General features: G+C 43.5%; 1 protein-coding gene across 1 annotated transcript in view; it reads right to left on the minus strand.

Annotated features, from left to right (window-relative positions):
• The window catches only part of CAMKK2 (calcium/calmodulin dependent protein kinase kinase 2), a 1,901,640-nt gene that overhangs the window by 815,544 nt on the left and 1,058,596 nt on the right, over positions 1-27,500 (minus strand). The window contains exon 6 of the mRNA XM_044068653.1: positions 7,134-7,267. Within this exon, the coding sequence (XP_043924588.1) occupies positions 7,134-7,267 (134 nt within the window). The remainder of the gene's footprint in view (positions 1-7,133; positions 7,268-27,500) is intronic.

Genomic DNA, 27,500 nt, shown 5'->3' on the forward strand with positions numbered 1-27,500 from the left:
TCATAGGTTCATACTAGATTGTTGATTCAGCAGACCACTTGCAACCTAGCCAACAATCCCACCCATTTACCAAGACATGAATTAATATCAGACTCCTCCATAGTTTTGGCCCCTTTCCATAAAGAGTAGACTGGTAGACTTGATATGTACTTACGATTGCCATCCAGTTGTCCAAGACATGCTTAAAAAGGTCGTGGAGCTCCTCTGTTTAACCTCTAGGGGCAGTTTATTCCATAAGAGAGGTATTCCCTGTGAAAGATATCTAGCTCATCAACAGGTCTTATTTAAGTTTTGGTGGAAGTCTAGGTCTCTTGGGCTGATATTTATGGTGGTATTACTTTTGTGGATGTGTAAAGGTTACATAGGACAAGATCTTTTGAGAACCTATAAGCAAGGCAAAGATCTGCTCTCAATAGTCAATATTAATTAGAAAACAGTGAGAATGCTTTAAGGTGGTCAGGTTAACCGAGAGAGGACATGCTCTTATTTTTTTTTTTGAGGGGGAGGGGGACTCTGCAGTCTCTTGAACTGAGTCATATCCCTAGCCAAGTACATATCAAAGGGTGCATTATAGTCTTATTATAGGTATATGGAAGAAAGGCTATGCTATCAGAGATATACTGATTGGTAGAAGGGCCAACTTGGAAGGCTACAATTTAGAAGGGTCTAGGAGAAAGGGGCATAGATTCAAACTGTATTTTCTGTTATGCAATGCTTAGTGAGATGAAAGCAGAAATATGTAAATAAATATCTCACACTACAACACGTGAAGACAGCTAGAGTTACTTTGCTCACTGTGGCCAGCGTCACTGGCTCCCATCTTCCTGAGACTTGTTACTTGATTGGATCATATACTGCTTTCGCAATTGGCTGTAAATGTGGTGTACGAGCCAATCAAAAACTGTAGAACACAGCCAATGCTGTGTAATGTGGAAGGGCAGCAGAGAGATATGTATTGTTTTGTATACCGCAATGCCGATTAGCAGTAATTGTGGAACACAAACCAATCAGAATGCGTGTAGCGTAGCCACAGCTGTTCAATGTGGAACAGCGGAACAGTGGCTTCGCTCAAATGTGGAGCATTCCTCATAATATGGAGCACCTGGATGCTCAGATGCGTATTACTGGAAAGTTTCTACATTCAATACCCAAAAAGTACAAACCTTCTAAGTGTACAAGTAGTCATGAAATCAAAAATCAGAACATCACAAAATCTGTCTCTTTGAAGGGTAAACAGACTTTCCAGGGTGTTTCAACTAGTGCTACAGACTTAATGAGAAGCTAGTCAGGAAAAACTCTGCTGGCTGGTTTCCCTTTCACAATTCTGCTGCATCTTTTAGGAATAAACTCAATAATCCCACATTCTGAAGGTTCCTTACATGGATACATAATGCAGCCATTCAAATATGTGTTCTGTTGTAGGACTGTCCTGCAAGCTTGCTGTGCTTGGCACAGGCTGCCAGTGCCTGGAGTTCAGAAATAACCCTGGCTCCCTAGAAGAGTTTGCAAAGGAATAAAAAGATGTAGGTACTCACCTGACCTCTTATTCTGGCAAGGGAACTGATGCAAGTGGGCATGCTAACAAACGTTAAGTGCTGAAAATAATGGCAGCAGCACCAACAACTAAGAAGTCATGATAGGTAGTAGACAGATATATCCAGTCACAGTGCCTCTTAGGGCAGTATCAAGTCACCCAACTACTATTCATTAATGGCAAATCCTACAACACAGATTTGAGGACTCAGAGCTCAGGTCAGTGACTTCTAATGTAAGCAACTGCGTTCCCCGATGGCTGAAGAATCATCCACTAAAGTGACAAGTATGATACCAGCTGATAAGACACAATGGGTACTATCTGTACTAAATGACATCTGAACTCCACAAGGATTTAAAGAAATGTCAAGAAGTTATGTACAGTGGCAAATGAAAACCAGTAAATGTAAATATGCAAGAGACTTCTCCCCACTGTACTGCGCATGCTCCCTAGGGATGCTGCATAACATGGTAATATTTTACTTTGTTCACTGCTTCAGGTTAGTGCAGCTTATTTCAGTCTTTCTTTCTTACATTCATTTAACCTGTGAACTCCTGTTATGGGAACTTCCATAATTCTTCAGCTTAGTAATAGGGTATTTTGTTTGTAATACATCTTATAGATTTATGAACTGTCAATACTTACACTGTACATATTTTTCCTATTTTGTAATTTATTAATTGTGTTACCTTGTGTAGTGAGTTTAAAGGGTCCTTGGGCCAGTGAATAAACAATTTATTTCAAAGCAGGTCATGCTAAACTGTCCACCCTCCCCCCACCCCCCAAAAAAGGCTGCGTTTCAGGCAAGGATTTCCTCATGCTACAAAATGAGGCTTCAACTGTTATCAGAATAACCCCAGATGCATAGCTGAAATTAAGCACTGCTCCAAAACTTCACATTAGTGGAGTTTTGAGAAAGGTACAGCACCACATTGTAGGAAAGAAATCTCAAGACAAACAAGTCAACACTGGTGCACATGCTCACTTACACAGAACTGCCAAGGCCCCCAGCCAACATAGATGGGTAGCTTGTTGTTCCATGTCAGTGTACATTTGTCATGGCATGATGATAGAACTACTACAGACATTCAATGCTGTGAAGTGTCTGGCCTTCTAGTAAATATCATCTACTCCTAAAACCAGGTGAGCACCAAAAAGAAACTTAATCTCTGTGATAGTGAGGTGACATTATAGGTTCATAGGATGACACTAGGCTATTGGCCCGGAGGCCCTTATAAGCCTAGTCAAATATTTTGCTCATTTGCCCTCAAAATCAGCACCTGTTTCCCCTGTCCAGAAAGGACACAGGTGGGATCCCAGGGATGTATTTTCTGTTTCCCATTGAGTCATCCAGGTTCCTCTTAAAGAAGGCTAGAGAGGTACTCTGCTTGACATGGACAGGGAGTCTATTCCACAAATGAGGGCAGTCATTGGGACACAAATCTATCCCACCAACAAGTTCTATTAATGTCACAGACCAAGTTAAGGCCTTGCATGTGGGTTGCTCGAGTGGATTTTGTCTTACAAATATGCAGCAACTCCATCAAGACTGGGTCTGAGATGGCCTTGTATGCCAGACATAGGTCACCTCTGAGCAGTCTGTATGAGACTGAGTAGAGGGACAAGGCTGTTAGCCTATCCTTATAGGATGGGTGTTTGAGACCCTGGATTTTCCTGGTCAGGAACCTCTGTGGTCTCTCCAACTGCTGCATATGCTTGGCAAGGTACATGCCGAAGGGGAAACTGTACTCAATAATGGGTCTGATAAGGGAGGAGTACAGGGATGTTATGACCTCTTTGTTCCTAGATGAACTACCCTTATTTATGAGGTGGGCCACGTAGAAAGCCTTCTGTACAACAGAGGCAATGTGGTGGTCAAAAGTGAGGTTGCTATCAACCTTGGTGCCCAAGTCACTCATGACTGACTGTGTGCTTAGTACATTGTTATTAGTGTGATAATTAGTGGGAATGCCGTTTTCCCCAACGGGGATAATGATGCATTTCTTGGTATTCAGTTTGAGGCCATGTTTCTGGCACCAGTCATTAGTGTGATTAAGGCCCTCTTTGAGGATGTTCACATTACTAGGGGAATTTATGACAGTGCCCAACTTGCAGTCATCTGCAAACTTGGTCAGCCACAGACCACTGGTTTTGGCTTGCACCTTAGAAAAGTATATCCCAAACAGTAGAGGTCCCAAGACCAATCCTTGAGGTACACCACTCGTTACGGGTCTACTACTACAGGTGGCTTCCCCTACTTTGACTGAGTGGGTTCTTTCAGTGAGCCAGTTAGCTACCCATTGGTAACATACGGGTTGATGCCTAGCTGGGAGAGTTTATCTATTATGCCCAAGTGGGGAACAGCATCAAAGGCTTTGGCTAGGTCAAGGTAGGTGGTGTGCACTGCCTTCCCCTCGTCCACAGCTTTGGTGACTGTTTTGAAGAAGTCAGACAAGTTTAAGAGGCATGATCTCCCTTTGACAAAACCAAACTGTGTGGGGTCATGCATTTGGAGGTTGCCAATGTCCTTGTTTAGAAGGTCCATGATAATGCATTCCATGGCCTTGCAGATCAGGCTAGTTAGGCTGATGGGCCTATAACTGCCTGGGTCAGTGGATGTTCTACCTTTGTGCAGAGGGATGACACTGGTTGTCCTTCATTAAGCTGAAACGAAGCTGGTGATCAGGCTTTGGTTGAATAGGGTGTCTAATGGAGTTGACAGCTCATGCCTGAGTTCATGTAGGATACAGCCAGGGATGTTATCGAGTCCCATGGAGACTGTATTTTTTGCCTTTGAGAGGGCATTAAGAACCTGCTCCCTGGTGATGAGGGGAAGGGGGACAGGTGCTGGGGATGTCTTGGTTTACAGATGGGGAAGACAGGGGGGGTGAAGTTTTCACTGAACCTGTCTGCCAGCAAGTTGGCTATATCTATGGCATTTGTGCATGCGGTGTTACTGACCACCAGTTCAGAGCAAATTTGGGTATTACCTTTGAGATTGCGGACGTATGTGAAGAAGGCCTTGTGATTGTCCTTAGTGGATGTGGCCAATTTGGACTTGAAGTTAGCCTTACAGGATTTCAGCAGTGGCCTTATTTGCTTGTTCAGACAAAAGAGAGATTGCTTCCAACTTGGCACCTGCTCCTTCTTGGTCCTGGACAGCATTTTTTTCCTTTTATTATAGAGTTTGTTTATTGCTGCTGTCCACCAGACAGGTTTACTCTTCCTTGAGGAAGATGATTTGGTCCTGTCAGGTACTGCTGAGTCCATATAGCTATGTAGGTGCTCATATAGTTTTTTTAGGTGTAGGCTTGGACATTAATGCAAGTTCCAACTGAAGGGGCGGTGGTTGAGAAGCTGCTTGTCCCTGCTCTGAGGAAACTTTAGTAATGCTTTGGAAAAGTATTTTCATTTGACCCTGACAAAGGGGGGGGGGGGGTCAGAGGAGATGGTGACTTCAAAAGTGATCACTTTATGGTTGGATGTTACCAAGGAGAAAGACACTGTGGGGGTGCTACAGTGTCTACTCATGTTGGTTAGGACCAGGTACAGTACATTTTCACCTCTTGTAGGGGTGCTGACCAGCTGATCCAATCCATTGGCATTGATGAAGTCAAGGAATCTCTGGGCATTTATGTTTGGGCTAGAATAGGTCGTCCACTCTATGGTCAGGTAGTTAAAGTCACCCAGGATCAGGTAGAGGGTTGAATCTTGATGGATTCAAGTAATTGCAGATAGGTGGAGTGGGCATCCTGAGTCATGGCTGGGGGTCTGTAGCTAGCAATGATTTGAATAGGTGTTTTTTCAACAGTTAACTGTACTTGGAGTGTCTCCTGTGCATCATACTGTTTGACCAGCCTGGAGGTGTGTATGTCTTTGATAAATATTGAAAGGCCATCTCCTTTGGCTTTGTAGTCCTCAATTTGGGGTCTGAAAGTATAGTAGGAATAGTAATCTGGTAAGGCTAGGATGCTCTCCACAGCTTTAAACCAGGTTTCAGTGACTGCACAAATGTCAGCATCCCCCAGGGAAAGGAATGCTTGCAATGAGTGCAGTTTCATGCTAAGACTCCTAGCAGCATGACTTTTAAATTTCGTTTAGAAGAATTTTTCATGTTGGTAATTTTGTGCTCATGACTTTGACTAAAAAAGGCACTATGGGGGAGGTAACAGTCTTTGTCAGAAACCTGAAGCCCAGGGGAGACAGATGAAGGCCATCTCTGGCAAAGCATCCTGGTCTGTCAATCATGTCCTCCCAGGCTGTTAGATACTGGATCCCCTTGGAATGACACCAGAAACTAAACCAATTTTTAAAGTCAAACATTTTCTGTTTGTATTGAGGCATCACTCTGGGTGATGGTAGGATGCTGCTTAAGACTAGGGACATACCTGCCTGGGACACATATTCAGCAAGCTCAATCATGTCTCTCTTCATATAGTCTAGACAGGTACGTCTCAAGTCATTAACACCAACATGGACTATGACAGAGTCATAACAGTACCTTTTGTTAAGAGACTTGAGTGCATGCGTGATATGGCAGATTCTAGCATCTGACAAGCAACCTACAGTAACTGCTTGTCTAGCTTGGTGAGGCACACATCTGTGTGTCACTTGATAGAGTCTTCTATGACTAGTATGTTGTGTTTGTGACTGGCCCTTAGAGGCTGTGAGACAGACGTCTGTACTATGTGTGATGCTTGGTGCTGTGGGTTGTGATGTGCATGTGTGTTTTTGCTTCAGAGGTCTCTAATCAAGATCACTAATTACAGTTACAGATGCATGCCAGTGAGCTGGCTTCACATCACTGTTATCAGTTAGAAGTATGATGGTAAACACTACTGAGATTAGCTTTAGAGATGAGTAGTACACTTTGTAGAGTGCATCTTTTTGTGCTCCTTACCTAGAGTGATGAGCAGGGCCCACAATTAACACAAACCTTTAAAGTTCTGCATTAAGGGTATAAAACAATTTAATTTGTGGAACTTAGAAGTGACTTTTAACAGAAGCTGTTCAGCAGCCATAAAATGACAACAAAGAAAATATTTTTATTCCTGATGGATATCCATTAGCACACATCTTGCTAAATCAAAAACAGCTGTCCATTCTAAAAACAGTCAGCTAATGCAGACACCGAACTTAACAGGAAATGCCATGATGCACCTCAGATGAATTCTTTCCTATACAAGTTTAAAGAAAAACTATGTGCCTTCTACTGCTTTCCATTAACTTTACTAGAAATGTATTTGACAGCCACGTTTAAAGCTCTGCAAAGAAGGAATTGATTAAGATGGGGATGAGAATAGGGGTAGCTTCCCTTTATTAGAATACAACTGCTCACCAAGCCAATTGGTATAGCTTGACAACTGTAACAAATACCGCCAGTGTACAAAGAGTATAAGACCTGAGCAGGCATGGATCATTGGGAAGGAATGACTGTGAGATAAATTACATATGAAGTTTTATAATGATCTTCAATAAAGCCCTACCTAATATGGATAGCTAAGTAAATCTTAACATACTAATACATGCATTTTAGAAGGTTATCAGCAACAGCAGAGCATTACTGCAATCAGCTTTAATATTATTACAAATAGCTCACCTCAACAAGTTTAACTACATTTGGATGATCCAACTTCTTAAGAATGGCAATCTCTTGGTACACACGCTCAAGTGGACCTTTTGGCTGGGCAGAACCTTCAGGAACTGTTTTAGCACCTCGAGGAGGTGGGCGACCTATAAAAAATAAATGAAGAAAAGACTATAACAGGATTAAGACATGGTAAATTAATATGGCAAACAAGCATTAGCCTCAATTACCCTGTACCTGTATTGTAAATTATGGCAACCCTGATTCAAAAAAATAAAAATGAGCTTTCAAATGCCAACCAAAGAGTGGGGTAATACCTGCTTTCAGGGAAATTGATCCCTGTCTACAAAACAGTATTAACACAAGGCAAATCAAATTTGGTATTGTGGGACATAATTTTTTCTGCGAGTAAAAGAAAAAATACTCACTGCAAGCACAGCATAAATACATTAGACCCTTGTAACAAGACTGTATAGGATAAAGCAAAAATCAATTCTACAGTCATTTTATACTCTGCTGGCCTATCTGCATATGTATGCACAGTTTACTTCAATTATTTAATGTCCATTACAGAATGGTCGACCTGTAGATCGCACCCTAATTGGAGAACGAACACTCTCCAGGAGGGCGTTAATCTACAGGTAATGCGCGCTAAAAAATCAGTCCACTGCTTCACAGCAGCACATCAAGCTGCCATGGAGTTCGGACTGAAAAAAACCTAACAGCCTCCATTATTTTACACTTGCTAAGCAGCACTTTTGCTGTTTAGCAAGTGTAAAATAAGAAAGAAAAAAAATTAAAATAAAAAATCGTGTGTGTGTGTGTGTGTGTGTGTGTGTGTGTGTGTGTGTGTGTGTGTACATGTAGACAGTACAACTTTCGCCACAGAGAAACAACTGATAAGCCACAGGATGCAAAAATTTAATGAAGTAAAGCGCTTTTCGTCTGCTCGACCAGCAGACTTCATCAGACAAATTCATGTGCTATTAGTTACAATTTATACCTGTAGTGACATCATTAATTAGCATCAATAAAACTAATGACTTACAAAGCTTAAATTAAAATTAAAATTAAAATTAAATTTGAATGGATTTATTTAAATTTATTCAAATTTAATTCATTTAAACTAAGTTAACTTTATTTAAATTAATTCCACTTAGTTTCTAATATTTGATCAATATTAGGATGTTCTAGTTTTAAGAATATGTCTATTTAGTGTTTTAATTGCTGTTTTTAATTGATGTCCTTATTAAGCTTTGTAAGTCATTAGTTTTATTGATGCTAATTAATGATGTCACTACAGGTATAAATTGTAACTAATAGCACATGAATTTGTCTGATGAAGTCTGCTGGTCGAGCAGACGAAAAGCGCTTTACTTCATTAAATTTTTGCATCCTGTGGCTTATCAGTTGTTTCTCTGTGGCGAAAGTTGTACTGTCTACTGGTTCCTGTTTTCAGTTTTCTCTGTTTGTGTTTGCGAAGGATTACATGTGTGTGTACATGTATTAGAGTGAGAGGGGGATCGCTTGAACCATTATCTTACACTCGCTAAGCAGTGCTTTTGCTGTTTAGTGAGTGTAGAAAAATAAATGAAACAGAAAAAAGTGTGTGTGTGTGTATGTGTGTTTATGTTTCTGACTGTGTGTATGACTGAATGCGTGCATAAAAGCAGAAGACACTGTGTGTGTGTGTGTGTGTGTGTGTGTGTGTGTGTGGAGTGAGAGCGATTGAGAGATCCCTGGCAGCAGCAGCATCAGTTAAGAGGTTTGTGTACCTCTCGAGTCTCTATTCTTAGCTCAACATATCTGGATAAGCCTAAAATGAATGAGGGCAAAGCCTCAAAATAGGAACACATTTTACTTGAATATTAGGATTTGTGTTAGCATGCATTTTCTGAAGCAGAAGTATGCATGTGAGAGAGAGCGACTGAGATAACTAATGGCGGCAGCAGCAGTAAAGAAGTTTGCATACCTCAGGACTTTTCAGCTTAAGAAATCTGGATAAAGCCTAAAATAAAGGGGAAACAAATGCTCAAAAATAGGACCAGATTTTAATTAATCGCTCTTATAAAATTACAAACTTGCTTAAATAAAAGAATTTGTATTAGCATGAATTGTCTGAAGAAAATAAAAGTCTAAAACTCAAATGTATGTCATTATTTAGTAACTTCAGTCTCCAAAGGCTGGCAGTAAACCAAATGTTTTAGGAGTAAGGGACCAAAAAATAAAGTAAATACCTGGATATTTTTTAAAGTGTTATATCTTGGATGCAAAATGCTTCCTCCAACACCATTAACATATACTACAGCAAGTTTGAAACATTAGCCGGAGAAATTATTTTACATCAAAAATTTATTAATAAATACAGTAATAAATAAAAAAACAGTAACTTAAACACAACAATTTTACAGATGGCCCATTCTCTAAGTGTAATAATGCCCTCCAGAGTGTGTGTTACTGTGGAAATAATGCCCTTCCAGGGGTGTAGAAGCCTCTGCCTGCGATGTTGGACCTCAGAATGGGTCTATGTTTATCTATGTTCACTGAACAGACTAAACATCGAACGGCTAATCATCAAACATAGATCAGTGAATGTTCATTCATCAAATGTTCACTTCATTGAACCTGTGAGACAGGGAAAGTAACTAGTTGGCCAACACTTCCCCATCTCACACACGGCAGTATTTCAAACCCCTTTTCCCCAATGTAGTGCGGTCTTGGAGTTAGGATATATAGTTAGGGAGGTAGGGGGGGCGAAGCCTCCCACCTAGATGGGTCTGAAATACTGCCGTGTGAGAGATGGGGAAGTATTGGCCAACTAGTTACTTTCCCCGTCTCAAAGGTTTGATGAAGTGAATGTTAAGAACATACCTCTCAACCTGGAATCATCAAAAATCTGGACAAAGGCCCATGAAAAATAGATACAATTGGCCAAAAATTGGTGCACTGAGTAACATAAAATTTGCATAAATAATCATGTAACACCACCCACTCCAATGGAATTGTGAGATACCAACTTTTAAATGCAAACTGAAGAACAGACAAAATATTAAACACAAAATATAAACAGAACAGTGTTTTATTTATATTAATATTTGAACTTGTATCAAAATTTGAACTTGTGCAAAACTAACATACAATTTTGTTTTGTAAAAATAAAATTAAATGCTTCTATACTAAAATTAAATAAAACAAAATATAACCAGAACAAAACTGTTTTATTTATATTAACATTCTGAACTTGTTTATATTAACATCTGAACTTGTATAAAACTAAAATACAATTTTCTTTTATAAAAAATAAAATTACCTCCTGCACTCATATAAAATGAAAGTAAATACAACTTGTATAAACAATCAAATGATTTCTAACTACTACTACACTGGTATAAAATTTAAACAGATACAAACTAAATAAGGTCTGACTTCTAAACTGGTATAAAAAAACTAAAATAAATACAAATAGGTCTGACTTCTACACTGATATAAAATAAAACTAAAATAAATACAAATCTAACTACTGAATGAATACAAAGTAAGCTCAGTCACAGTTAAAACGAAAAAAAAAAACGGCAACCAAATAAAATACTTTTGTTAGGAAAGTCTTCTACCCCACCTAGATGATGGGCAAAGGTATTTCCTAACAGTCAAAAGAGGTCATCACTCCCCTCTACTTGCCCCTCAACAGACTAATTTTAGAATATAATGTGTCCTTTGGTTTGTACCTGTCCAAACACCTAACCCAACAGAAAAAAAAACAATAGTTTTTCACCAAACAAATCTCAGATATGAGCTATCTATGATACCAAGAGCATCCATAAGGCCCATCTCTCTCCTCTGTGTCCTAATGACTTCATGGCAAGCTATTCATGACCTATACAGCTGCAAGCAACCTAATCCTGCTCAAAGTCCATCATTTTCCCAGTAGCATAACGCCACGACTGGTAGAACCTGAAATACAAGGATCAAGAGACATAAAATTTATATTGCAAGATAAACAGGATTTGTTGGCATGACAGACACCTTTCAGAAGGAATCCTCCACTCCTAGGATAACCTCTTGCTTTCTGTAAATCAAAGCACATTTCTTAGTATCTTCAAACCTGTTAATCTAGCTTAGATGAACAGATGGGAAATCACAATTTTGTTCCCTATGACTAGACCACCTGTCCCTTATGGACAGGGGGATTAACTAATTGGGTGAACCAGCTTTATATACAGAACTCATTACAAAGCTGTCAATGACATCTGTTATCCAAGTCAGCTGTGCACCATAGCAGGAATTGTATGTGCATAACATTCGTTGACTGTGTTACAAAACAAACAAACAAGGGGAAGGGGATGCAGATTTGGCCTAGATTCATTTTAGCAAAGTTCTAGGGTGGGCTCCAGAGTTGGGTTTTGGGTTAAAAAAATCTATGAACAAGAGAACACAAGAGGTAATAACAAATGGAATCCAATGTGAAGAAATGGAAGTTCCTAGTAGTATCCTGCAGGCTCCTTTTCAGGGACTACTCCTTTTCAAAAATCCACAAAAGTGACATATAAATTGGAGGGGGGAGTGCTAGAAGAAAGTGGGCATTTATTGGCAAACAACACAAAGATCAATTGCTCAGCAGCAGGATTATGAAAGAAGGAAGCACAGACATGACAAGAAGGAACCTTACAAACAAATTATGTCATAGCTTACAGTCAGTGCAGAGAAGTCTAAGGTAAGGCACCTGGGCAATAAAAACTGACAGGGAGACTATGACATAAGAGGTAACATACTAATATTAATGATAGTGGAAGGGGACCATGGTATAATATTGTCAGATGAGGGAAGGTAGACAGACAACATGAGAATGCACTAAAAACAACTAGTAGTAAGACTCTGGGGTTCGTAATGAAACTCATTTTGTGTGGGAAATTAAGTTATTCTTGTACACTAACAGTTGATAAACATGTATAAGTTCAGAGTTCTTGAAACCACACAAAATGCATATGTGCATAATTCTAGGGACCTCACCTTTACAATTACACTGAAATAATGAAACCTGTATAAATGAGAACAATATAAGTGATGCATGCTTTACAGAAAACTTAATGTAATGAGTGACTAAGGGAATGCAGGATGCAGCACTTGCAAGAAAGGAAGGAGAAGGAGATCACAAAAAAAAAGAAGTTATGTACTCACCATAACGTTCCATCTGAGTTGTTGCTCTTCATTTGTCTTCAACCTGTGGGTACTCGGATCCGGCATGGCTCTGACTTGGCCATCTTTCCAGCATCTAATCCAAGATCCGAGCTCCAAGCTCCTCCCCTACTCATAATGCCCCTGTCTCCTCCTCCCTTCAGCTTGAGTTTACTGCCCACTCAAGCATCCCAATGTTATGCAACTTTCATCTTATGACAAGGATCTCCCTAATCAAGCAGAGGAGAAGAGAAGCATGCTCATATGGTGACCATTCCTCACCTAACCAGACCAGCACACAGCCTATACAAGGCAGGGGAAGAAGGGAGGGATGGTTAAAGACAAATGAAGAGCAACAACTCAAATGGAACGTTATGGTGAGTACATAACTTCTTTATCTGAAGTTGTTGTCTTCGATAGTTCTTCAACCTGTTAGAGTCCCAGCTACTAAACACCTGCAAGACCCTCATGAAAGGATATTCCGGAGCATGGTGGAGCCAAAGGATGCCGTTTCTGGATAAAATGTCCAACTTGTAATGCCAGATGAAAGTGTGTGAAGAAGCCCAAGTAGCTTCGTCTTCTTCTTTCGGCTTTATCCTGGTAAGGGGTCACCACAGCAGATCACCTGTCCACTCATGATTGACAGTGGAGTTTTACGGTGTTGAGTTTCCAGCCCGGTGCCCTACCTTCCAAAGAAGGCACACACACGCACACAGTCACACCTAGGGCCAATTTAGAGTGTCCAATCCACCTACAGCATGTCTTTGGGATGTGGGAGGAAAACAGAGCACCCGGAGGAAACCCACGCGACCACAGGGAGGACATGCAGACTCCGCACAGAAGGCATCCCAGCTGAGGATCGAACCAGAGAACCTCTTGCTGTTGCAACACTAACCACTGCACCACTGTGGCAGCCCCAAGTAGCTGCAGAACAAATATCATCTAGAGAAACTCTGGACCAGAAGGTAGCTGAAGTAGCCATAGATCTAGTGGAATGTGCCTTAACCTGCCTGGTGGAATCAGACCTCTACCTGAATACACCAGGGGAAATGCACTTGGAAATTCAACAGACAATGGTAACCTTCGACACTGGTTTCCCGAAAAAGGGCTTAGAATAGGAAATAAAGAGTTGATCAGACATACAAAAGGACTTTGTCCTATGCAGGAAAAAATGTAGTTGTCTGTGCACATCTAACAAATGGAGTTTGTAGTCTCCCTTATTTTGAAAATTTGGAAAGAAAACTGGAAGATTATTCACTTAATTAATGCTGACTTCTGTAGCTACTTTAAGGAAAAAGGATAGGTTAGTACGCAGTGACACCCTGTCTTTAAGAAATACCAAATAGGGGGACTTGACCAATAATGCTTGAAGCTCCGAGAACCTTTTGGCAGATATAACAGCAATCAAGAAAGCCATCTTCCAGGACAAGAACTTTAAGTCCATTGTGGCTGCAGGTTCAAAGGGGGACGAGACCAAAGCTTGCAGAACTAGCGTGAGATCCCAAGGAGGCAGTGGGTCCTTAACAGGTGACAGAAGCAAGAAGGTGCCTTTCAAAAAGGCTTTACAAAGCTTAGAAGAAGCTAGAAAATCCATGTTGTCGCCTACATGAAAAGTAGCTGTAGCTGCCAGCTGGACCTTGATCGTAGAAGAACTGGCACCTTGCTAAAAAATACTTGCTAGAAAATCTAAAACTGCCTGAACTGGATCAGTGAATGGGTCCAGGTCAAGTTCACAGACCCAAAAAGAAAACGTTTCCACTTACTGGAATAAACCTTCCTAGTAAAAGATTTGTGTGCCGCCACCAAAATTCTTTTGACTAGTGAGGATCACCCTGGAGTCCTGATTATCATGGGAACTGGAGTAGTGAGCTTCAGACTGACCAGAGCTGGATGGGGAATCCCTAAGGGATGAGAGATGAGATCCGAAATCCGATCTAATGTCCAGGATGGACAAACAATCTGAGACCACAGGGAGGGGAACCATACTTGGAGAGACCAGAATGTGGCAATGAGGATGACAGAGCTTCCCAGCCTGCAAGCTTTCTAAAGAAATTTTGGTATGAAGGGCAGAGGAGGATATGCATACAGAAGACCGGAGGGTCAAGCATGAACCAGAGCATCTCTGGAGGCTTCCTCTAGTACGGGGTTCAGAGCGAAAAACTTGCTGCACTTCGCATTGGAAGGAGAAGCGAAGAGATCGCAGCAAGGCTGGCCCCACTTGAGAAAGATCTGTTTCACTACTGAAGGATTCAGACACCACTTGTAAGGCATTAGGATAGACCTGCTGAGCCTGTCGGCTAGGATGTTGGACGTCCCCGGAATGTGTGTTGCCACCAGAAAATGGCCAATGGCGATCGCTCACTCCCACACTCTCATGGCCTCTCAACACAGGGGATAAGACCTGGCTCCCCCCTGCTTGATGATGTACCAGACCACAGACATGTCTGTCTGGACAGCAATCATATATGGGGAAGATGGGCATGGAGAGCTTGCAATTCTAGAAGCACTGCCCTCATCTCCAGAATGTTGATATGCAATTGAGTCACATAGGGGAACCACATACCTTGGACTGTCCTTCCCAAGCTGTGCCACCCCCCCCCACCCTAGCAGGGAGGCATCCGTGGTCACCATGGCCAAACGGGGAAGCAGAAGAAAGGGACCACCCCGAAGAAGATCTGGAGAATGGATCAACCACAAAAGAGTCCTTGCACACCCAAGATACTCGAATAGAGTGATATAACGGAAGATCTAGCATGGACCATTAAACTGCAAGGGTCCACTGAAGTATCAGTATTCATAGTGGAGCCATGGTTAAAAGAGTGATCGTGGCCGCCATGGACCCAAATGCCTGTAATACCAATTCTGCCATCAGTGACTGAGCTTGAAGGATGCAGTGGACATGTAGTTTTAGGGACTGGAATCTCTCTGAGGTTAGGAAGACCTTGGTTTGAATCGTGTCCAACTGGGCTCTGATGAAATATAGCACTTGAACTGGGGTCCGTACGGATTTGTTGAGATTGATGGTTTTGCCCAACTGATGGGCTAAGTGTAGTAGGGAGTCCCTCGCTTGGCAGAGTTGATGCCTGGAAGGGGCAGCAAGGAGATAGTCACCCAGGTAGGGGAAGACCTGGAATCCCTGTACTCTCAGGTGAGCCACTACCACTGCCATCACTTTGGTAAATACCCTGGGGCTGTGGTGAGACCAAAGGGGAGCGCTCTGAACTGGCAATGATTGGCCCCCAGCTGGAAGAGGTGAAACCCTCGGGAGGACCTGTCCATTTTGATGTGGTAGTACGCATCCTGAAGGTTGACCGAGCACATCCAATAGCTCTCCTGTGGAAAGGGCAGGATAGATTGAAGAGTGACCATCCAGAACTTTGTCTTGGCAATTAACAGATTTAGAATGGAAAGATACAGAATGGATCTTAAGTCCCCCATCTTCCTTGGGACTAAAAAGAATCTGAAATAAATGCCTAATCCAGTCTGGTCTGGGAGGAACGGGTTGGATGACTCTCTTTTCTAGCAGCTTTGCAATTTCCAGCATTGCTTCCTCCCTTTATGTGGGTAGCACATCCAGGAGGTGTTCCGGCGGAGGAGGTGACTGGTTGAAAGGGATAGAATAGCCTCTGGATACAACAACCAACAATAATTTGTGATAGACTCCCAGGCCGTTGGGTGTAGAGAGACCCTTCAGGGCTGCTGAGCAGGTCTGTTTGAGAAAGGCTCTACAGACCACCGATGCCTCGGACCCCCTCTTCCTCAGGGGCGGTGTCAATCGAATCCCCTTTGCCTCTAGGGGAATACAAGTCTCGAGTGTCCTGGGAGTAGCTCTGAGACTTTCAGAACCACATCATCTTTGCCCCCTGCTGATTCCTCGAAAAGGATCATTGGGGAGTGGAGAAGCGGATCCCAATGGCAAACAGAGTCTTCCCATCCTTCTCCCTCTGGACAAGAGTATCACGTACAGACTTTCCAAAGAGAGTGGAACTGTCATATGGGGCATTGGTAAAGGACGCCTTAAAGAGTTCTGAGAATGCAGGGAGTCAGAGCCAGGTGTGATTCCTGATGGCAATGCCTGTCCCAGCAGCTCTAGCGGCACCCTCAGTGGCATGAGAGAGAAGCCACATAGAAGTGTTAGCAATCGACATGAGGGTGGCCATGCGAGAAGAGAAAACCTTCTGGTCCTCCGTTGTCATGGACCCTGGGGTAGACCCAGTGATCTCCTTCACAAGGTCTCACTGGAGTCTAATTACGTGTGCTATATAATTCAGCACATGTACCGAAAACATGGCTGAAGCATACACCTGCTTCCCAAAGCAGTACAATGTCCTGGACGCTTGGTCTAGCGGATGGACCATGGAGCTCTCCTGTACATGCTCCTTCTTAGTGCCTGCTGCCACTACCATGGTATCTACAGGGAATCCCGTGGTCCAGTGGGTCCTGTCTGTGTGAGCACTCAAAATCCTGTCGGGGCATTTCGGGATCGGCTCCACCATGTCTGGTTCCGTCCACGCCTGAGATGTAATTAGATCCACCAGTGGATCCATGGGAGGTGACATCCAGGATGTAGAGGGTCCTGCGCTACATGCCTTCAGGAACACCGATTTGTCTGAGTTGGGTTTCTGGGCAGACCATCCCCACTCATTGACAAAGTTTCTCCATGATGTCTATAAAGGAGACATCCTCAGGGGGTGACCGAGGGAAACCCTACCCTTTTTCCAAATCGGTGTCCTCTGTGAGGGACTCCAGTGGGGAGTCAATCTACCTCTTTTTGCATGTATGTTTCCGATGTACTGCCTCAGGAGGAGTTTCTGGGGAAGACTCAAAAACGTCTGGCTGCTCCCACGTGGGAGCTTCCTGGGGCAGAGAAGCAGCAGGCTGTCCCTGAGGTAGCAGGATGACGGAATCCATACCAGAAACAGAGGGAGCCTGGCCGGAATCCAAAGACAAGATAGTCAAGGGCCTCGATGGTATCAAGTGAACCCCCTCCACCATGTCAAAGGCAGAGGGGGAGCGAACCATCTGAGAAGGAAGTGCAGTCAGATCCGCCACCCTCTGGATCAACGGGGGAGTCAGAGCTGAACATCTAGGCACTGAGACTCTGATTGAAAGGCTCTGCTGTGAAAGGCTCGGAGCCGATACCCTCTCCTCAGATCCGGCGTCGAGGCTATGGCTCCGAAAGCCGAATGGATCCGAGCTTGTCAGATTTGGCACACTCAAGGTAATGGGCATCATCACGGTACAAGGCACTGATGGCGCTGACGGCTCAACGCCAAGAGTCCTTGGATCCGAAGGCTCTGAAACTGAGGGTCAAATCAGAGAAAGAGTAATTGGTAGGAACGGAGATTGCATGCCCCCTACTCCCATCTGTATTTGAGTGCGGATAAATTTCCGCATCATCCTGTCCACCTCCACTTCGGAAAGGCTGCAGGTGGACTGGGATGAAGAGGCCACCGATACTGGCCTGGAGAGTGGGTGGCAGGAAACCGGGGCTCATGAACAGATCCGAAGTTCCTCTGGCTTGGGGAAGAAGCGAGGGGAATGGAGCTGGGGAGAGTCAGGGGCAGAGAGAACCTTGGCTGCGACACTGGGGGAGGCCAAGCGATTGGGGGTTGCTTCCTTGGCCTGTCCTGGTGTCTATGCTTGTCCCCGGACCTTTTAGCAAGAGTTTCAGCCCCAAAGGCCAGGGCGGGGACAGAAGGAGTAGTAGTAGTCAGGTTTGAGGAGGCCTGGGTCCTGGAGATAGGGAGTGAAAAGGCTTTTTACAATTAGCTTGTTCCTCCTGTCCATCAATGCACGAGGGTGGAAACTTGTATACACACACACACACACACACACACACACACACACACACACACACACACAGGAAGATGAAGAAGAAAAAGAAGTTATGTTCTTACCATAATGTTCCATCTGTGTTGTTGATCTTCATTCATTCATTATTGATGGGTGTCGGTTCTGTCCTCAGAACTGAATCGGCCGTTTTAACAAACACGCGCCAGCCAAAAAATTCTCGAGCTAAGCTTTTACCCACAGTACCCCTCTCTACATAACCTCAGATCGAGTTTCCCCTAAAGAAGTAAAGAAAGAAAGCAGAGGCTTTATCTGAGCAACTTTCCTATCACAGGTTAGGACCATATCCAAGCCTCCTGGAGTCCTTCGGAGGGAGATGGCGGGTGGGTTGTAATGAATGAATGAATGAAGATCAACAACATAGATGGAACGTTATGGTAAGAACATAACTTCTTTATCTGATGTTGTTAATCTTTATTCATTCCTTACCGATGGGACAGAGTCTCTAGCTCCTTTGTTTCCCAGGTAGCCCTATGAAAGAATATTCCTGAGTACCAATGAACCAAAGGAAGCTCTCCTGAAGAACATATCCAATTTGTAATGAGTGATAAAGGTATGAGGAGTAGACCATGTTGCTGCTGCACAAATGTCTTCCACAGAAGCTCTTGCATGGAAAGCAACAGATTTTGAGAATGATCTGGTTGAATGCACTTTGACTTTAGTTGGTAGGGGACCTTTGTTCCATTGATAAATGAAGCAAATGCAATCTCTCAACCATTTAGATAAAGTAACTTTGGAAACTGGTCTCCCCAATCTTGGTCCAGAGAATGATACAAATAACTGGTCAGATTTTCGTAAAGACTTAGTTCTGTCAAGATAAAAATGCAATTGTCTATGCACATCAAGCAAATGTTTTGAATATTCTCCTTTGTTAGAAAAATCTGTGAAGAAAACTGGTAGATTGATAGTTTGACTAATAGTCAAGTCAGAAAACTTTGGGTAAAAAGGAGTGATACTACTTATGGAACACTATGTAAGGACATTTTATGCACAAACTTGCAACTCAAAAATTCATCTTGCTGAGTTAATGGCCACCAAGAACAAAGTTTTCCAGGATAAGAATTTCAGATCGCAATTGGTAACAGATTCAAAGGGGGGACAAGTCAAGGACTGTTGAACTAATGTCAAACACCAGGGCTCGATCTTCTGTTTGAAGGGGGACCTAATGTATGCAACACTTTTCAAAAAGGTTTTAAAGAGGCGGTGTGAAATCAAGGAAGAGTCCTTGAAACCATTATGGAAATTGGAGATTTCCATCAAGTGTACTCTAATAGTTGAAGATGCAGCTCCTAAATGAAAAAGATTAGATAAGTAATCTAGCACCATAGAAAGCAGAGCCAAAAAGGGGTTTACTCCCTTTTTATGAGACCAAATTATGAATCTTTTCCACTTGCTTAGATAAAGTTTTCTGGTGGATGGTTTGTGGGAAGACACAAGAATGTGGCGGACAGGGGAGGATAGATTGTTTTGCCTGGCAATTACTGGAAGTGGATGAACCAAGCTGTCAGCTTGAGGCTCGATATGTTCGGATGCATCAACCCCTGTGGGTGTGACAGCAGCTCCGGAGTTGAATCCAGAATTCATGGTTGATGTACTAGATGAGGCCAAAGAAAGGGAAAACAAATTTGTCGGGGCCAGTAGGACGCAATGAGGATTACTCTGCTTTTCAACCGAAGAGCCTTCTTTAATAATTGTGGGATCAGAGGAAGGGGAAGGTAAGCATAAAGAAGTCCCATGGGCCAATCGTGCACAAGGGCATCCCTCGGGGACTCCCCCTGTGGGGGAATTAGGGCAAAGTAGCTGCTGCATTTGTGATTTGTGGGGAACACAAACAGATCACAACAAGGCTGGCCCCAGCAACTGAAAATATTCGCCACTATGACAGGATTGAGGGACTACTAGTGAGGCAGAAGAATGCATCTGCTCAATTTGTTTGCAATTATGTTGGAACCCCCGGGAATGTGCGTTGCTATCAGAAAGTGGTTGGAAGCTATTGCCCATTGCCAAATTCTCATGGCCTCTCGACACAACAGGTAGGACTTGGTTCCCCCTTGTTTGTTGATGTACCAGACTACTGACATGTTGCCGGACTGGATGTCAATCGTACCTATAGGGAGAACAGGTTGAAAGTTGAAATGCTGCAGCACTAGAAGCACTGCCTTCAGTTCTACTGATATGCAGGTTGGCCTCCAAGGGTGACCAAGTACCTTGGACTGTTCTTCCCTGGAAATGCCCCCCCACCCAATCAGGGAGGCGTCCGTGGTCACTATAGCTCTGGGCTGAGAGGGGGAAAAAGGGCGACCCCATAGGTACTCTATCCACCAAATTAAATCTTGTATGCACCGATTTGTTATCCTGATTTGAAAGGGCATAGGATGAGTCAAAGGGGACCACTGCTTTAGTAAAAGCCACTGTAGGAGTCTCATGTGTAGTCTTGCTAGTGGAATTGTTATCGATGCTGCCATTGACCATAGTAGTTGGAGAATTGCCCAAGCTGGAGCTTTGTCCTGACAGAGTATCACCTGGAGTTGAGATCTGAGTCTTTTCAGTATGTGGAGTGGGAGGGAGACTAGGCAAGATTGAGTATTGAAATTTGCTCCTATACACTCCAGTCTTTGAGAAGGAGTCTAATTGCATTTGTCTTTGTTTACTGTGACCCCTAAGTGTTCCATTAGTTGTAGAGTGTAATGAAGGGCTGAAACCAGTAGATGCTTGGTTGGGGCAGTGAGGAGCCAATCATCTAAATATGGAAACACCCGGAATCCTTGCAGTCTCAAATGAGCTGTTACCACTGCCATGCATTGTGTGAACACTCTGGGGGTCGTAGAGAGACCAAAGGGCAGCGCTCGGAATTGGTAGTGATTGTTTCCCAGCTGGAAGCGGTGGAATCTTCTGGATCATTTGTCCATTTTTATGTGGTAGTGGTAATATGCATCCTGAAGAACTATCAAGCACATCCAATCATCCTTCTCCAGAAAAGGAAGTATAGACTGAACCGTGACCATCCGGAATTTCGTTTGTTTGACAAATTTGTTTAGGCCCTTTTTAGAAGCAGCTTTTGGATTTCTTGAGCTGCTACTTCCCTTTGACTAAGGTGGGATGTCGGGAATATGCTTTAACTGCCTTGGGTAAAGGTTGAAAGAGATGTGGTAACCTCTGGTAATTATCTTCTGCACCTAAAGATCTATGGTTATCGTTTGCCAGGCAAGGTGGTGCAGAGAAAATCATCCCCTGACTGCTTTCAGAGATAAGCAATTGGGAAGCTCTTCAGGGGCGCTGATAGGGCTGACCAGAGAAGGAATCTTTGGATCCCTGGTTACGCAGACCCCCGATGCCTATGAAGGGGTGTCTTCCAGTTGAGTTCCCCCTCTGCCCCAGGGGGAAAACTCACCACGTGTCGCGGGAAGGACCCTGGGATTTCTTGTACCACATCTTTCCACTCCTCTGATTCCTATAGTAGGGTCTTTGGGGAGTGGAAAAGCATATGCCTACAGCAGACAAGGTCTTACCGTCCTTTTCACACCTGGCTAAAGTGTCTTTTACCTTAGAGCCAAAAAGAGAAGAGGCCTCTATGGGGGCATTCAGGAAGGAAGACTTAAAGGGATCCGCAAAATCACATAAGAGCATCCAGGTGTGATGTCTCGTGACAACAACTGCACCCGCTGGTCTAGCTGCCCCTTTGGTAGTATGAGAAATCAACTGCATGGAGGAGTTAGACACAGATTCCAGGGTGGCAAGCTGTGAGGCAACTTTGTCACGTACCCCATCAGAAACTGCTCCTGCAAGGGTTTCTGAGAGTTCTGAGATTACTTCTCTCTGAAACCGGTTAAAGTGTGCCAGATAGTTCAGGGACTGAATGGCAATGGTCGCTGAAGAGTACACCTGTTTCTCTAGTCTGTCTATCACCACAGACTCCCTGTTAGAGGGATGGACAGTAGCGCTCTCCTCAGCAAGCTCTTTCTTAGTGGCCGCTGCCACAACCATAACATCTACTGAAAAGGCCCTTGGACCAGTGTGGGCTGTCCCCTGGAGGAGAAAGAATTTTGTCTGGTCTCCAGGGGATAGGTTCAATGGTATCAGGACTCTTCCAGGTACACTGCACGATGAGCTGAACCAGGTCATCTACAGGTGGGGTCACCCAGGAAGTAGAGGGCCAGGCACAGAAAGCCTGCAAGAATACAGACTCCTCTGAGGAAGGGGTGGTGGACTTTCAGTCCCCCCACTGCTTCAGGGTCTCCAATGTGTCTCCAAAGGAGACATCTTCAGAGGGCGACCTTGGGGACCCTTCTGCTTCATCGTAGTCTGTATCTTTGGTGATGGATTCTTCAGGGGAATCCACGTGCTTCCTCCTGCATGATCGCTTGTGAGGTACCTCTTCGGCGTGGACAACTGAGGAGGACACTGCAGAGTGGGTACCTTGTGGAAGGATGTCTTGAGGTTCCTGTGCTCGATGTCCTTGAGTAGTAGGCTGTGTCAACTGCAGCTCAGAGGAAAGCTATATATAGATCTCTAGCACCGAAGGGACCAGCTGGGAGCCTGCAGAGGCAAGTGCCCTCTCCATCACCCGGAAAGCAGGTCCACCCGAAGAGGGATAAAAGCCCGAAACTGAGAAAGACAACCTTGAGACTGAGGTCACACCCAGCTCCGAAGAACTCACTCCCAGGAAAGGAGCCACGAGAGGCCCTGGTTCCGTCAAAGCAACTGAAACCGTAGTAGATGGTACAGTGGAAAAAGCATGCGTGCACTAGGGATCATGGTGTCGACAGACCAGTGTCGATCCTGAGGATGGCTTGGCTCCGGGTGAGTCGATGGCCAAAGGATAGACTCTGGAGCCATGGTAAGGTCGACTAATGGAGTTAAAGAAGCTGAAACTGGAGTTGGCGTTGGTGTCGAAGGCTCTGATACCTCCAGGGAGGTTGAAGGAGGAAAATATATAGGAGTCCGTGGAGAAAAATCCTCTGCTCCGGGTGGGAGGGAGGATTTGGAAGGCATTGGAACTCCTCTGGCCACCAGGAGCTGATCCACAAGCCTCACTACATCCAGTTCCAAAAGGTTCCTGCAGGAGTGGGTGTATATCCCCAAGGGGGAGTCAGGATGCTCTAGAAAGGGGCTAAGGGCTGCATTGTTGGCAAAAAAATTGATCCACCGAATGGGAATATCAGGTCTGAGGGGTTATTTCACCTTTCGGCACCAATATCGAGGGACCAGCATGATGTAGAGGTAGGTGGGAAAGTGACCGGTGTTGGAATGATTATTTTTGGAGCCAAAAGGGAGGTCGGTATTGTTATCACAGTTGGTGTCGTAGTCGGAGCCTGAGGAATAGGTGTTGAGGACAGCACTGTAGTCGGCTGCTGAGGTGCCAGAGCTGAAGATGGCACCGTGGAGATGGTTAAGGCCCTGGTGTCGAGGATGTTGGTGTCAATTTAGAGATTTTTGCTTTCAGCTCCATCGATTTGGATTCACTGGTGTGAGGAGCTGAGGGTAAGGATTTACTCCTTTTTTTATGTTCTTTCTTTGGAGGGGATGAGCCCTCCACCTCAGATATAGCCTTTGCGAAAGGAGATTTAAGGAGACCTTAAGCATAAGTTTATTTTTACTTTCTGCCAAAGTCTGGGAGCTAAATGCTTTACAAATCTCACAAGGGGGTTTCACAGATAGGTGTGGCACCCCGAGACAGTAGACACAGGATGTACGGCTGTCCACATCAGGCATTTTCCTGTCGCACTGATCACAGCACTTAAAACCTGTTTTACCCTTTTTTTCAGACACACTGGCGCAAAAAAATACAATTTAGCCACAAAAGATAAAGTGATCAAAATGCAGAAAACACACTCTCAACAACAAAGAAGAAAGGGGTTTTTTTACAGTAGAGGGAAAAGGAGAAAAGGGACTACCAACAATGGTATTGAAAATTACCTCAGAGGTAAGGGAAGGCCTGTACCAGCAATGGTACAAAGAGTATCAAACTTGGTAAAAAGGAGGAAAAAAACAGAGGGACTCTCACATAGATAAGCAAAAACTATGCGACTAACAATTGGCTAACTAGGTATATGGAAATAACAAAAATGAACGTTTAAAAAGAGACAAATTTCGAAACATTTTAAATGACTTAGCTGAGAGTTACCTGACATGTCTTGATTCAATGCAGTAAACGAGATCTGAGGTAATGTAGAGAGGGGCACGATGGGTAAAAGCAAGAGAGTTTTTTGGCTGGTGCAAGCTTGTTATAATGGCCGATTCAGTTCCGAGGATGGAACTGACACCCATCAGTAAGGAATGAATGAAGATTAACAACATCAGATGAAGAGTTCTTTTTTTTTTTTTTTTTTAACTGATTAACAGTGCAAGGGTAGGGAAGGTAGAAAAAGCATAGAAAGTAAAGAATTTTAAGTAAAAAGGAGATAGAAATGCACAAAAAAATCAGTCACTCACCCGAAGGAAGCTCAGAGCAGCAGATCACGATGCTTATGCTAGCGTGGCAAAAAATATCTGAAGGGAGGATGGCAACAGAGGCATTATGGGTAGGGGAGGAGCTTGGAGTCTGGATCTGATGCTGGAAAGGCAGCCGAGTTGGATCCGTGCCAGATCCAGGTACCCACAGGTTGAAGAGCAAATGAAGACAACTTCTGATGGCAATATTTCATTACCTCAAAGAACTGAGTTCAAAGTGTGGCTGAGGCATCATTCATGACATGAACTAGACAAGAATAAGGGGTCTACTTAAAGATAGAAGAGTTATTAAGAGGTGGTGTAAACACATTTGTTCAGACAGACAGTTACATATGCAATGTATGACTTTCCTGTGAAAGAAGGTATCAAAACATGTGGTGTAATCCAAGACTGCATGACCTAACAGTAGGTGAAAAGACCCTATGTGCAATGTGCACAATGATGAATAAGAAGACCAAGCCAAAAGGACAAACATGGAATGGTCATAAGCTGCCTAAAACCTCAAATACTCAACATATGAGCATTTCTTAACTTGTGGAACACACCAAACTTGTTAAGCACACAAGGCAGTGAAAAGGAAGTGAAAAAGAAGGAATCACCCGTATGTGACTTCGAAATTTTTAGCATACCTGCTACCATACTTGGGGGAAAAACAGCACACTGAAGCTGCAAATCTAAAAATAATTACATACATCTTTGGCAAAATAATACAAATATAGGAACACATAATAAAACAGGAACAGTATGCTGGTAGAGTAGCAGAGCAGGCAAAAAAAAGAAGGCAGTTATACAATCAGACAAGACAACAAAAGCAAAAATGAAGGGACAAGAAAGCATCCAAATAACAGGCAGGCATACCACAAAAACAAAGGTCATAAAAGCACAGGAAAATATAAAGAATGGCATAAAAATAAAGGGGGATAAATAAAGGAAAATATAGGTTGATCAAATATACCAATGCAATACACACTGGAACATAAAATTATAATCACAAAGAGGGGTGACATGGGAGCTATTATGTAGCAGTCAGCTGCAATGAGGTTAATGTTAAGTATGCACCTGACACAGCCAAATAATGACTGAGACATTGATGGCCTGCATTTGTACAACACAAAAAAGAAGTTATGTACTCACCATAATATTCCATGTGAGTTGTTCATCTCGCCTTCATTCTTACTGATGGGTTCAGAGCCGATCCTCGGCTCCGACTCAGCCTAAATGCAATAGCTCGAAGTTTTCAACCAGCTCGTGGCCTATTCCCTATCCCATGATGCACTGGTACTTCACTCGGATCTTGTTTACTGCCAACTAACGTAAGGATAGCATATAAAACTTTGTAACAGTAATATCAAGAATAAACCATACAAAGACCAACACTGCCATGAGCTGTCTAACTTCTCGGTCCCCAAGAAAACTGGAAGGGGGTTAGGAGAGTGGGACATAAGAATGAAGGCGAGATGAACAACTCACATGGAACGTTACGGTGAGTACATAACTTCTTTATGTGAAGTTGTTCAATCTCGCCTTCATTCTTACTGATGGTTTAGCGTCCCAGGCACCATCTTTCTTGGGTGGCTCACGGGAGTATATTCCTCAGGACAGTTGAACCAAAGCAGGTCCTGTCCCTGGAGGCCCTTATCCACCTTGTAATGAGTGATGAAGTTGTGAGGCCTACACCACGTGGCTGCTGCACAAATGGAATCTATTGGTAGCTTGGCCAGAAAGGCTGAAGATGTGGGGACAGCTCTAGTTGAGTGGGCCTTTACTTTTTGATGTAATGGCGTGTGAACAGAACTATATGTAAAGGAGATACAATCTGACAGCCATTTTGACAAGGTGGTTTTTACCACTGGAGCACCTTTCTTTGAATCTCAGAATGAACTGAAGAGCTGTTCTGATTTTCTAAAGTCCTTGGTCCTGTGTAAATAAAATCGAAGCTGCCTGTGGACATCAAGCTTGTGCTGCATATGGTCCATCTGATTAGTATATTTTGGGAAAAAACAGGTAATTCTATAGTCTTGTTAAGATCTGTCTCTGAACAAACCTTAGGTAAAAATGACGGGTTTGTCCTAAGTGAAACTCTGTCATTATGAAAAATCAAATATGGGGGTTTTATGGACGAGGCCTGTAACTCTGAAACCCTCCGAAAAGAAGTAATAGCTACTAGAAAAATAGTTTTCCATGATAGATATTTCAGGTCACAAGATGATGCTGGTTCAAATGGAGGTAGGATAATTCGTGAAAGAATGAAATTTATACTCCATGGTGTAGCCAGGGATTTAATGGGGGTCTCATATGAACAGTAATTACAGAAGTTTACAAGGGAATTGAGGGTAGCAAGCTGGGAAGTTACTGTATTGGATACCTCTGCAGCTGCTGAACCCTGTAGAGTATCACCCAGCTCTTTTAAAAGATCTCTTTGTAGTCTAGTAAAATGTGTGCGATAGTTCAGTGATCGGAGGGCAAAGGCCACTGAACTAAACATGCACTTTCCATATCTGTCCATGATCTTAGAATCCTTATTAGGAGGATGGACAGATGCACAAGTTTCTGACAATTTCTTCTTCGTGACTCCCGTCACCACCATGGCATCAACAGATACTCCTTTGGTTAGAAAGGCCTTGTCCTGGGGAGAAGTTATAAATTTATTAGGCCTCCAAGGGACAGGTTCCATGGTATCCGGGGACTCCCATGCCTTTTGAGAGATCAGTTCCATTAGCTGATCAAAAGGCAAGACACCCAAGTGGTGGAGGGCTGAGACCCAAAAGCCTTCAGGAGGACTGACTCATCATCAGTAGGGTTAATGGACGTCCAGCCACCCCTCTAAAAATTTTCACAATATCTGCGAAGGAGACATCCGCCGAGGGGGACCGTGGTGACCATTCTGACTCATTTACGTCAGTG

The sequence above is a fragment of the Protopterus annectens genome, chromosome 4.part0 (genome assembly GCF_019279795.1).
Source record: "Protopterus annectens isolate FY-2018-M chromosome 4.part0, PAN1.0, whole genome shotgun sequence".
Lineage (NCBI taxonomy): Eukaryota > Metazoa > Chordata > Ceratodontiformes > Protopteridae > Protopterus > Protopterus annectens.